This window comes from Prunus dulcis, chromosome 1 (assembly GCF_902201215.1).
Source record: "Prunus dulcis chromosome 1, ALMONDv2, whole genome shotgun sequence".
Taxonomy (NCBI): domain Eukaryota; kingdom Viridiplantae; phylum Streptophyta; class Magnoliopsida; order Rosales; family Rosaceae; genus Prunus; species Prunus dulcis.
The window spans coordinates 20,107,207-20,120,335 of NC_047650.1; the positions used below are offsets into that span (position 1 = coordinate 20,107,207).

A 13,129-nucleotide genomic window follows, 5' to 3' on the forward strand; every position below is an offset into this window, starting at 1 on the left:
AACCCCTCCCCCACAAATATTTATACATATATTCCACCTCTTCCAAATCAAAATCCCATGCATTTGTTTTATATTAAAACTTTGACCAAAGCTTTTAAGAAACATGCCCCCCCAAAAAAAATCAATGCTTGGACAAATTAAATAAATACAAGCAAAGGTAATGAAAACAAATTTTAAAAAAGGAGAAACAAAAAGGATAAAGATGGCCCCAAAAAAAACGCGTTTTATACCATATTTTTCACAAAAGAAAATGACCCATATGCATACAAAAAAGATAATTAGAGTGGTTGTAATGCAAAAGAGTGCCCTTAGAGATTCCATGGTCCAAGACAAAGCAATTAGGGTTAATTAACCCTTGTATGGTAAGAAATTAAAGAAAAAACAAATCCCATTGATTGAGATTTAAAATAAAAAAGATATGGCCTTCCCAAATTAATTATAGCTAAAACAACCTTAACAAGGGGTTAAGGTTATATTATAGCAGTAAAAAACAGAGAAAACCCCACCACACTCTCATAATAAACCACCAAAAGCCCTCAAAACTTCTCCCCCGCCTTTTCATTTTCTTTTTCTCTCTTCCTCTTTTTCTCTCTCTCCCTCCCTCTCTCTCTCTCTCTCATCTCCTCCCTAATTGTTTTAGGTAGAGAGACTAAGAGGGATATGAGCTAACCCCTCATTCCTCTTAAACGGCGTAAGAGGGAACCTTTCCCCCAAAACGCCGTTTACTTTCAACGTAAAATCACCATTAAGTCACGTGCGTTTACTCTTTTCCGTTTTACTTTTTTTCGTTATTTATGCTCATGGCCTTGGAGCAGCAGGTGAGCCTGAACCCCGTTGACGGCGAAACTAACGGCGTTGACGCCCGCCACCCCACGTCAGCGGAGACCGGAGATGACGCCAGCAAGGCGCCGAGGCTGCCACGCTGGACGCGGCAGGAGATTCTCGTCCTCATAAACGGGAAGAGGTACGCCGAGAGCCGGGGCGGGGGGCGGACCCCGAGGTCGGACTTCGGGTCGGGTCAGGCGGAGCCGAAATGGGCCGCGGTCTCGACGTACTGCAAGAAGCACGGGGTGAACCGGGGACCGGTCCAGTGCCGGAAGCGGTGGAGCAATTTGGCGGGGGACTTCAAGAAGATCAGGGAGTGGGAGGTGCAGAGGAAGGACGAAACGGAGTCGTTTTGGGTGATGAGGAACGACCTGAGGAGAGAGAGGAAGTTGCCGGGGTTTTTCGATAAGGAGGTTTATGATATAATGGAGGCGGTTCCGGGTGCTCCGATTTCACACGCTCTACCGGGTCCGACCCGGGTGGAGTCCGAGGATGTGAAGGAGGAGGGGATGACTGAGGAGGCTGAGAACTTGTTTGATAGTATACAGAGGCCCACGGAGGACGGGTTGTTTTCCGACGATGAGTCGGGCCGGAGTCCTGAGAAGGAAGTCCGGTTCAAGGAGGGTCCGGGGAGTACCACAGTGATTTCAGGCCCTTTGCCAATATCAGGTAATTCATAATTCAATTGACTCTTTAGCAAAATTAAAAAAAAAAAAAAAAAAGGATGTGATCTTTGGGTGGAAATTTCAAAATATGGTTACGAGTTGGCTGCATTTCATTTGGGTTTTGTGGAATGTCTTTCGTGTTTGAAATTTTTTATTTTTTGGTTGAAAAATAATATTTTTGGGGAGTGAGTGATGAGTGATGGTACGGAGTTGGTGATAGAATTTCAAATGGGGACGTTAGCTGAGTCTTTTTCTTCAGTTGTTTTCTTATTGAAGGATGCTTTTTGGGGATTTGGTGAAGCAAGGCCTTGGTGGTGTCTGCTGTGCTCAAAAGTTGTATATAATTTGTGGTGGGGGTGGGGTGGGGGTCGGGTGAAAAATCAAAGAGACTGTCTTTCTACGAATTTGGGGTCTTGGATTGGTTTAGTGCTCTTGGGGCTTGGGTTTTAGGGGGCAAATTGACAGTGAGGGAAGCAAATATGCGTATTTGTCTCTGTTGGAGACTGTTGCTGATCTTTCAAATGTCTTTTTGTTGTGTTATGATTAACAGAGAAGCAGTACAAACCAATACCTCAAGGATGCGAAGGACAAGGTACTGTTGTCTGCCTCAACCCTTTATACTACTGATTGTTTGCCATAAAAGAGAAAAATAGTAGATGAGTCGCAAAACTAATTATCGTAGTTATGACTATGTTCTAAAACAACTAAAGGAAACTTGCAGAATTGAAAATGAAATGACCATCTCATAAAACTTCCTTTGATTAAATCTGAGATATATGTACATATATTTCCAATTTTTTGTCAACTTTGCCCATCACAATCTTTTGTTGTGGGTTGAATTGAACTTGCCCTAGAATGCACTTACAATTTACAGGCTCAAATTCATGGTAGATACCCACTTTAACATGTTATACTTGAACAAGAATATTTGAACAAATTTAAGGTATCTTCCATGTCAAAAGGAATATATTAGGGGCTGGTATTGAAAATCTGTCATCATCTGCTTCCAAGTTTCTTTAAGTTTCGTATAATCTTGTTTAAGCTTACCACCAAGAATCTGTTAAGAGTATCATGCCAGGGATACAGTTTATCATCCTATTGAGTTTAGTTGAGGGTTTAATTGAACAAGTACTTTGTTTGAGTAACACTGGTAGATATGCCCCCAGAACTTAAACTTTCCTACATTTCTAAGTTGAAATAAATCAAAGTTTAAGGTGGTGTCTAAACCCACCATAGTTCAGCATCTTGGCCGAATGTCTGGGTTGGGCGATTTCTAGATGGAAACTTTATGTGGTCAATTAACACTACCACCTACAGGTGCAGCAGACCAAAAACAGCCAGCTTCAATACCTGAGATTGGATCTACTTCTCAAGACCGGAAGCGGAAACGTTTTACAATAGATGTAGACGAGGAAACATCCAATCTGCAGAATCAGTTGATTGATGTCATGGAAAGGAATGGCAAAGTGCTGTCTGACTATCTCCATGCTCAGAATTCCCATTCGCAACTCGATCGGGAGCAGAGGAAGGAGCATTCTGATAACTTAATTGCTGTTCTTAATAAGCTTGCAGATGCTTTTATGAGAATCGCTGAGAAATTGTAGCAGACGAGCAACAACAAATCAGTGTACATAGAGAAGTCATCTTCAAGACCCATAGATGTTAGCAGAGGCTGAGAATTGGTGGATTAAATTTGATCATTCATATCGTGGGATGACAGAATTCAGTAGGGCATTTACAAATCACACCTGTTATTCCACTTTTTTAAAAATTTTAATTTTCTTCTATTTGTCTTTTTGGTGTATGCCACCCTTGTGGCATATTGCCCCATTATATTTGTAGAGTCTATACACAGATAAGGTTTAGAAATTTCAAAGAGTTAGCACATTTCTGCTGCTTTTCTTTCATATATGCCCAGCTCACATGGAATTTTCATGGTAGAATGTCTTTGTGACTGTACAGACTCTTGATATCAATAAGAAGCATACTTTGTTATTTGTGACCTCTACTTGTCTTTGTCATTAAAACGTTGCATTCCAATACATCACGTATAATTACGGTATAATTTTTTTGAGACAACATTATAAATTTCCTTATAACATATTTGAAATGCAATATTTAGTGCATAGCGGTAAATAAATCGAATCCCTCCTCTTCAACGGATTGTATCCAAGGCCTTAAATGTGATTTAACATCAAAACAAGGTAAATAAAGCATATGTACGGCCTTATCAGTGAACTTGAATTTCATGATGAAATATGAAAACGAAACGGGAATGGGAAAAATTCCCTACACACCAATTCAGTGAGATTGATATTTGAAAAGAAAAGCTTATCAAATGAGCATTCTTACACACTTTCATACACTATCGTTGGATAACCCATAATTTCACAAAGGTTAAGTCATGAGGGTACTTGATTATGTGGTTTTAAGTAAACATTGTTCAGGAGAAACCAGTAAAAAAAATGAAACAGAGAAATTTCAACCCAGCAATGCAGACTATCTGAATCTTAGAAAACATCAAGAATCGGACTCATCCGACATTGATTTTGTTCGATACTTCCGACCAGGTGTTTCTAAACAACCACTAAAATCTGCTGGGTTTGGTGCCGACCCTTCTTCCTCCACTGCACTATCTTCACTTTGGACTTCAACAGCTGCAATGCCAACAGGGAAGCTTGCTCGGTTTAAGGACTGCTTCCTGTCATCTTCATCGTCTTGCTTCATATTGTTGATATCGTTTACTGCATTACCATCTCCTGTCTTTTTCTTTGAAACAAAGGTCACAGACTTGGGCAGTTGAGCTGAAGCATCCTCCATCTCTGATCTTGAATCTGTATTTGAACTCTTAGGGTGACTAAGGTAGTCCATAAAAGCTCGGGTGTTGCCATCTTCATCAACTTCAGTTGTTGTATCAAAGCTATACCGTGTATACTTGGAAGGATTCACTAAATAATCAGGAACACCAGAAGCATTAGGAGCCAACCCAGAACCATTATCTGAATCCATTCCATTTACATCAGAAGAGCCCATATCAAAGTCTTCAAGTATTTCTGGTGACTCTTCAGAATCACAATGAGTTACACAACCAGGATTAAACCTGACACGTTTCTGCGCCTTCACAACCGAGGTATTGTCTTTCCTTTTCAATATAGACTTCGGCTGGCCAACATCTTCAGGTGATTTAACAAGCTGCTCCTTAACTTGTGAAGCAGAAGCCGCAGGAGGATTCAATTTTCGAGCTTCAGCATCATCCTCTTTCAGCCTAAGTCTTGCAGCCAGAAAATTGGCACGTGGATCTTTATTGCTACCATGAAGCACATTGTGGGAGTTTAAATAAGACCCATGATGGGTAACCTCGTTCATGAACAATCGGTCACCGAGACCTTCTGTGCCCGCAGCCACTTTGTCATATTCATCTTCCTCATCCTGCAACCAGTTGGAAACAATTTAGAGGACCATAATAATAGTTTAAAGAGAGAAAATATTAATTGGATAGTTCCTTGAATCAAGTAGCAAAAAAATTACAAGAATTCCAACATATTCTTCTGATTGGGACCAAGTTCTAGTGTTCTTGACCAAAATACACGAAACCCATTACAGGATAAAGCACTAAATTCTTAGAATTCAATTAGGCTATCAATTTCCATAAATAAAGTATGCGTGAGTGTGACAATTATTTCTTCTTCTAGCTCAATTTTTCTAATGAATTATCAAATAGCTTTAAATAAAAAATAATAATTTACCTCGTAATCCAGAGTGGGATCCAAGCCTATCGACGCTCTGATTCCCCATTCGTCTTCCAAAAACGACGATGAACACGGCGTTTGGTCCCTGTCAGATGAGTCGGCGTCCGTACCGCGCCTCCATTCTCTGCGCTCGACCTCGTCGCCGGTGACGGACCAGGGAGAGGATTGCACTTGCAGAGACGAAGTGGTCGAGGTCGACGAAGGGAGCGATCCGAAAACCTTCTCTGCCCGGACTCTGAAGCTGTCGTCCATCGATTTTGAGGATTTGATTCTGTATCTGTGTAAGAATTTCACTACTCTGAGGCTTTTATGCAACCATAACATAACCCGTTATCATATAGGAAACGGAGGAGGCAAAAAGCACCGCCTCCTGAATTTTTTAATTCTTGTTACTTTTCCTGGTCTTTCGTGGTTTGGGCCAGATTGGCTCCTTGGAGACCTTGTTCATCTAATGGGCCCAAAGGTTTAACCTGATCCTCAAAACTAGGCTTGGAAATTTAAACTGCCAAATCAACGTACCGACCGAACCAGATCGGTTGATTCGGTTATTTTACTTTCTTTTTTTTGGGTTAAGAACCGAATTGAATCAGCCAATTTGGTCCAGTTCATGATTCAAAGAATCTCACAGTGCCGTTTCAACCGAAACGAACCGACTTTCAAAAATGACCCGAAAACTGGTGTCAAAAGGAAGTCAAACCACATTCATCGGTAATATGAAATGGGGTATGCAAACAACCTTCTCTCTAACCTTCTCTTTTACATTTTCCATTTTTCTAATGACACGTGGCACTTATCTCTCACTCAAAATAATGTTTTTAATTTTAAAAAAATATTAAATTGATTTTCCATATATACCCTTGACAGAAAATTAAAAAGTCAAAAATCCTTTGAGTTTTCACAGCCCGATCCCAAGACACACCCCAACCTCTCTCTCTCTCTCTCTCTCTCTCTCTCTCTCTCTAAAAAAAATCCAATATTTTGTTTCTTTCTCTAACCTCTACAGGCCCTTCGCTTCCCAAATCATGAAAGTTCAAACACCTTTTTTTAATAAACGAAACCAAATAAAAATAGAAAATAGTGCTTTGGTGGTGAGATTTGATAAATAAAATAAAAAATTGTTCAATTACAAACAACAGAGAAAGCGAAGGAGGTGGGAAGGTGGGGGGCTGTTGGGTAGGGATGAGGGAGATGTTTGGTCGTAATGAGGGGGGAGAGGAAGTTGGTTTCTTTCATATGCTTGTTTGGGTACTGGTCATGGGTCATTGCTGGGATTTTTTTTTCTCACTGCACAAATATGAGAGAGAGAGAGAGAGAGAGAGAGAGAGAGAGAGAGAGAGAGAGAGAGGTTGGGCTGCGTCTTGGGATCGGGCTGTGAAAACTCAAAGGATTTTTGACTTTTTAGTTTTCTGTCAATGGTATATATGGAAATACAATTTAATGTTTTTTTAAATTGAAAACATTATTTTGAGTGAGAGAGAAGTGCCACATGTCATTAAAAAAATAGAAAAGATTCAAATGAGAAGATTATAGAGAAAGTAGCTAGCATTTCCCATATAATATATACAAGCGAGCTCCTAAATGCATGTCAGAAACATCAACGGCTAGTAGTTATCCTCTCTAATCTAATGTTATTCAATATAATCTTAGTTGAATAAGAATTTAATGCATTTTGATTTTGCTGCTTTAGTTTCTACTTGTTTCAAATAGAATTAACTCACTGATTTCATTGGTTTGGACTTTAATTAAGCTTTCAAGCATCTCTTTGGAGATGTAAATACCAAATACCAAATTTAAATTTGATAGTTGATGTGGCAATTTGACATTTACACAGTTTTACACTTCACCCGATATGTCAAATAAATAATTATTGTAACAGTCAAATCATTTAAGATAAGGAATAAATAAAATAAAATAATAAATAAAAGTAACAGCTAGCTGTCTTTAAAAAATAATAAAATATTCATTTGACATCTTACTTTTGGGATGTCAAAAATAACATCTCAACCTCCAACCTTCATTCCACATCAGTTGGAGTGATGTGAGATGTGAGATGTTATTTCTAGTTGTTAAATGTCTATATGGCACTTTTGACACATAGTTGAAGATGCTCTAAATGTTTTGGTTCTAACAAAGAGTGGAAGGGATAGTTGAATCAGGCTGGAAGTGATGATGGGGATTTGTGTATTGAAAAAAATTAAATTGATGACAATGTTGCATAGGTTTTTAATTTTCTTCAGCTTTGGTTACTACTTTCTCTTTATGTGAAGTTATTGTGATTCGTCTGACTGAGTGTTGGATTGTTTTGACATTTTACATGCATTAATATTGCAGGGTGAAGAAATTATACCAGTGATTCTGTGAAACCTCGTATTTATAAAATTATTTAGTTTGAAGATTTAATATTTTACTATTTAATTTATATATTATATTATATTATATATGTGTGTATTACATAAATATCCTATTCTATTATATATGGATATGCTTAGTCATTGTTAGTGTAGTATGTGTCAAAGAAAAACAAATGCTTAGTAAGCATAGCTATATACTAGCTCTGTCAATTCACCAAAGAAAGGTTGTATAGGATTGGAGGAATTGGAAACTACCTTATCTGCAAAGCTAGACCACCACATGAATATAACTTGGATGGTAAGTAATTGTAAATCACCAAACACCATCCAATAGGAAGGAAGTCACTGTCGACATTTTCCCTATATATATAGGTCATTATGTGCATAGCAATTGAACCGAGAGAGAGAGATGATAAAATTCTTAGAGGAGGTATAGGACTTAGCTTGTATTTTTTTAACTTGGAGAAATGCTTTGGAATCGAGGTAGGGGTTTCTTGAGGGCCTTTTACGGAGATTGATCTAATTAAATTTCATGAGCTCTATATTATGTGTGATATTGTATAATGTTCTTGATATGAGATATTTATGTATTGTGAACTATTTGAATAATGTTGGCATAATTATATCATGTCATGGTAATTGGTTGGAGTTGTTGGGTGGAGAAGATAATAATGGAAAAGAGGGTAATGGATATAGTCTTTTGTGTAGTTGAGTCTAACTCTTGGCAGGTACCAGGTCCCAGGGATCCCATAATGCACATGGTTTTTATTGGGTGATTCAGGATTGGCGAAAGGGAGTTAGACAAGATGACTAACAAAATGGGAATTATAGGATGATTGAAATGGGTGTTAGTTCATATAAATGGGCATTCGGGACTAAGTGGTATAAGCATAGTATGGGACATGCAGGTCTGCTTGTCCAGTTATATGAATTAACGGAGTAGATGAAGAGCATTCATTCATGCATTATTATTAATAATGTGATATTTTGGTTGTGTGATTGCATGTCACTTAATTTAGTTATATCAATCTACTGTGGTAAAGTCTCATGTCCCTACTGAGCTGTGGTTGCTCATCCCTCACCTTGTTTAATTTTTCAAATGAATTAGTGTGCAAGAAAAGGAGTAAACCAGTTGAGGCTGAATTAGATGAGAGTAATAGAGCTGTATTTATTAATTGTAAACTTGTAAGATTTTAGGAGCTATTTTTATAAGAGAAGTTTAATTTTAAACCCATGCATGTTTCGGCTTCATGTTTCTATTTATTTTATTTTATTCTTTTTATTTTCTCATGCACCAGGCGCGGGGTTTTCACCTACCCCCGGGTCCGGGGCGTGACAGGTTCCATGGGATGAGTGGTGGGAACTGACACTCAAGGATAGTTCTAATCAATGTTTTCAAAGGCATGCCTAAGCGCGCATAGGAGCGCGCGTCGAAGGGAAATCGCCTTAGGAGTGGGCTATTTAGCTTGTTGCACGCTTAGCGTGGCGAGGCGTGGTGAGGCGCAAAGAAGCGCCGCTGTCTGCAACACAGGCGCGAGAAAGAAGACGACCTGACTTGAAATTTTTTTTGTTAGGGTTTGTTTCAATCAAACTACGTCGTTTCATCTAGCCGAGTGTTTCTTTTTTTTAAACTGAGACTTAAACGGACGTTTTGGTTTTCATTTTTTAAACAAACATCATGCCTTTTAAGTCCCCACTGAACCAAACAAAACTTCCCTCTTTTTTTCTTCTAAATAAATACATTAATGGACCTATTTGTATATTCCTAATGCGATAATCTCCATCAATTTTAATTCTCTTCATAAGTTGAAGCGTCTCTCCCCTTTGGTATGCAATTCTCTTTGTACAAGATATATATATATATATATATATGTTAGGTTTTTTTTTTTTTTTCCAAACAACACAATATCCATAAAACCCACACTAAAAATAACACTCAAGTCCCTACATAAATGCCGAAAACCATAGCATTTTATGTTTCATGATGGGGAGTGGGGATGCATGAATTGAGTTATTCTCTTGATGTTGAATAAGTATTTTATGTTTTGAGATTGATTATTATGCTTGAATGACATTTAGTACTTATATTTTTGATAGAATATTATGGGTCAATAAGAATTAGTAGTATAATTTATTTGTATTGTATTATTTATAATTTTTTTATTATTAAGAATTAATGTTGAATTAGTATTGCATAACATACTAAAAACGCCCCACCTCTACGCCTCGCCTTTTAAAACAATGGTTCTAATCCACAAATACCCTTGCTTCCCTTGCATCCAGAGTTGCGTGCGAATTTCAATTCTATGGAAGCATGGAATATGCTCAGAGTATGTCAGGGAAGCCATATGGTTATCACAATATGATGTTTAGCTGGATTGACACCATGGCTGACAACTATCCTCCTCGTCTTGATACTCACTTGGTATTTGGTATGCCTATGCCTTTGCTGCTTGAAACTTTTACGTGGCCTAGTACAATAAGCATTATAGAGATGAGGTAGAGTATCGTTGTGTAGGTTGTTAGCTTATATTGTTATTTCACCAGCATGCACGCACGCACGCAAGCATTTCATCCTGCGTTTCATCCCCACACATGCATGTATATATGTTTTTTTTAGATGGAGCGTGCTTGGTTTTGCTCAATCAAGTTTTCTATCCTAATTGGCACCTCCTCTTTTCAGGTTGTTTCTATGCGGACCAGTATGCAGCCTGCTTATGCTGCAAATATGTGGAATGAAGCTCTCAACAAGCGGCTGGGTACAGAGGCAATTATGCTTTGCTTGAGGCTTTTCATTTTACTTGTGATGTCTATTAAATCAACTTATTTAAAATCCTAAGCCATGCCAGTTTGTTCTATTTTGTTTAATGAACACCGGAGGTCTGCTCTTAGAAGTCTAATGCCCTGAGCATCTTCTAATTTTATTCAAGTATATTATCTTAAACGGAGAGTGAGAGGAACTGAGGAAGAGCAAAGGCTTCTGCCAAACGATGGAGTGTGCCGGGAAGGGACATGGGACTCGGTGCACAGGACCAGCCACAACCACAACCACAAGATGATATGCTTGCTGTGGAGCTGTTGGTTCTTGCTCTGTTTCTCAGCAGGTGCTTCTAATTTGTATGACTTTTTTTTTTCTTTCTATTTTTTCGATTGGCTGTGCTTTGAAAGCAAATCAGAAATTGATAAGCATGCCGCAAAACATGGACTGCTGAGTTTTAAAAATACAAGTGTAGAAGCCTTATTCTTGATTTTGTCATGGGTGCTGATATCTAGCTATGTTTTTAGGTTTCATGTAAGAGAGCAACAATTGGGTTAGTCTTAATTTGTGCAGAAATGGTGTGTGAGGAGGAAGGGAGAATTTGATTAAAAGGGTCTGTTGGCTTGGGTCTAGGGTCTTGCTTTGCAGCTTAGAATAGTGTCTTAAGTGGCAACTCATGCCCACAGCAAAATAGTATTGCAGTTGAGCTAATAAGACTAAAGTAACTCAAAAAAACAAAGAAATTACTGATAATGGGTTAGCTGATTATTTGGGTGTCAGCTGCATTATAGTCCATGTGTATAGGTTCACCACATGTAGGCATGTGCCTATGTGTTTAGTTTACCTTGGTCGCTAAGTCTTCTCACTATGCTCGTTCCTCACTGCTCAATGTCTGTGCGTGTATGTTGTACAAAGATTAAAGATAAGCTGCTGCTACTGCTCTCGGCTTGTCATGCACTTGCCTTTGATCCAGTGGAGACCCAAATGAGCTGCAATCTTAACCGTATTCATACCGTTTGATGCTGCGGCTTTAATTTTGTCAAAGCCTTCACCACTTGTAGGCATGTGCCTATGTGTTTACATTGGTCGCTAAGTCTTCTCTCATTATGCTCATTCCTCACTGCTCAATTTCATTATGGCTGAATGGGTTACAATCTTTTTCTAACTTCCATTGACCAAAAAGTGTTTTGGTTGTCAAGTTATCGTCCAACTTGATAACTTTTTATCGTAGAGATTGTGCATTGGCCTGATAATGAAGAAGAGCCTGGAAGGTTGGAGCAACATATGAAGCATATGGATATCTTAAATGAGTATCTTGAAGCTACTGTATATCTGCTCCTTTTTGGATATGTTTGATATATTTCACAAATATTAACATTTGTTAATTTTTTTTCTTTTCCTTTTCAGCCTCTTACAATTTACTATGCCACTCAAGTAGCTGGGTCAGGAAGCTGGACTTCTGGAATCATGGACAAATTTTACATACACTATCTTGGTATGTGACTGTCCTTACAAAAAGCAGTGTGAATGATAAAGATTTTACTTTGGTCGACAGATTCAACAATCTGAAAGGATTGGACCCATGAAGATCACTCCAATATTTCCAATCACCTCCTCCACTCAGAAGCATCAACCTCTTCCTCCTCCTCTCTATCTTCCCAACCAAATCTTCCCTCTGTTCCTTCCCTCACTCCCTCATTCTCCAACCAACTTGAACTTGTTCTACAATTCCCAACCACCCACCACCTCTGCATAGCCACCCTCAAAACCCAGCCCTCCTCCTACGTATGCACTCTAGCCCTCTCCGGAAACTTCCTATACAGCGGCTCATCCAACGGTCAGATCATAGCATGGAGCCGATCACACTCTTCATCACCCAACAAGGTGGTAGCCCCCACCAACAGCACCGTAAAGTCTAGTGGTCGTTGGGGAGCTACCATTCAGTGCTCACCAAGACCACAAAATCCAAGTCTGGAAAATCGACATCAATGTCATCACAAAACCACACCGTCTCATAAAAAACACTTCAAATGCATCGCCACCCTCCCCGCCCTACAAGACCGGTTCCCACGATTCTTCTCTCCCAAGGATAACGTCCCAATCCGGCGACACAAGAATTGCGCCTCAGTCTCCGCCCTAGCCAAATCCAACGACACAAGAAGTTGGAAAAAATACCTCTCATAATTAAACAAGCATGACATATAGATGCTTCATTAACACGAGTGGGCTTAAAGTTAGGTTTGAAGTCATCATCTGGAAACATAGGAGATGGAAGTTTGGGGGACAATATTTAGATTTCAGTCGATAATATTTCTCTTAAACTTAAAGATAATTTATTTTATTTCCAACTTTAAGAAAACATGCATGCCTAATTTACAATAATGTAAGTAAATTAGTATACCTACCAAGTATAGGTAAATTATTTTTTAAATAATTTACCTGTACAATCTAAGAATATTTGTGTACCTTCACATTATAGGTAAATTATTAGGATACCTACAAAGTATAGGTAAATTATTAGGATACCTACAAAGTATAGGTAAATTACCTAGCAACCTTTTGCATGTATCACCATAATTTTCCAACGGATAATTACCTAAACAATACTGCTATAACGTTATTTTATTTCCAAAAACATGACTAATTTTTTGGAGTCAAACTTGCCATTTTTTTTTTTTTTTTCTTTGAGTCAAACTTGTCTGTTTGTATAGTCCTATTGTAATTGGGTTTTCTTTTCTGTTGTAATTATGTCTAGGGTCACTACTACGATTTACTATTTGC

General features: G+C 38.5%; 2 protein-coding genes across 2 annotated transcripts; one reads left to right on the forward strand and one right to left on the reverse strand.

The window, feature by feature from the left end:
* Positions 1–554: 554 nt before the first annotated feature.
* On the forward strand, positions 555–3,492 carry LOC117616830 (trihelix transcription factor ASR3). Its single transcript, XM_034346258.1, has 3 exons — positions 555–1,494; positions 2,041–2,082; positions 2,808–3,492. The coding sequence occupies exons 1-3, from the start codon at positions 795–797 to the stop codon at positions 3,092–3,094; spliced, it is 1,029 nt and encodes a 342-aa protein (XP_034202149.1). The 5' UTR covers positions 555–794; the 3' UTR covers positions 3,095–3,492.
* A 270-nt stretch (positions 3,493–3,762) lies between these two features.
* Positions 3,763–5,624, reverse strand: LOC117613200. The gene is made up of 2 exons (XM_034341838.1): positions 5,237–5,624; positions 3,763–4,919 (listed from the first exon to the last, which is right to left on the reverse strand). Exons 1-2 carry the CDS (start codon positions 5,561–5,563, stop codon positions 4,011–4,013), a joined length of 1,236 nt encoding a protein of 411 aa, XP_034197729.1. The 5' UTR covers positions 5,564–5,624; the 3' UTR covers positions 3,763–4,010.
* Between the last annotated feature and the right edge of the window lie 7,505 nt (positions 5,625–13,129).

Coding starts and splice junctions, on each gene's coding strand:
- LOC117613200 (XM_034341838.1), bottom strand. CDS start 5,563: ATGTTATGGTTGCATAAAAGCCTCAGAGTAGTGAAATTCTTACACAGA. Junction 4,920..5,236: donor ATCCCACTCTGGATTACGAG/GTAAATTATTAT, acceptor AACTGGTTGCAG/GATGAGGAAGATGAATATGA.
- LOC117616830 (XM_034346258.1), top strand. CDS start 795: ATGCTCATGGCCTTGGAGCAGCAGGTGAGCCTGAACCCCGTTGACGGC. Junction 1,495..2,040: donor AGGCCCTTTGCCAATATCAG/GTAATTCATAAT, acceptor TATGATTAACAG/AGAAGCAGTACAAACCAATA. Junction 2,083..2,807: donor TCAAGGATGCGAAGGACAAG/GTACTGTTGTCT, acceptor TACCACCTACAG/GTGCAGCAGACCAAAAACAG.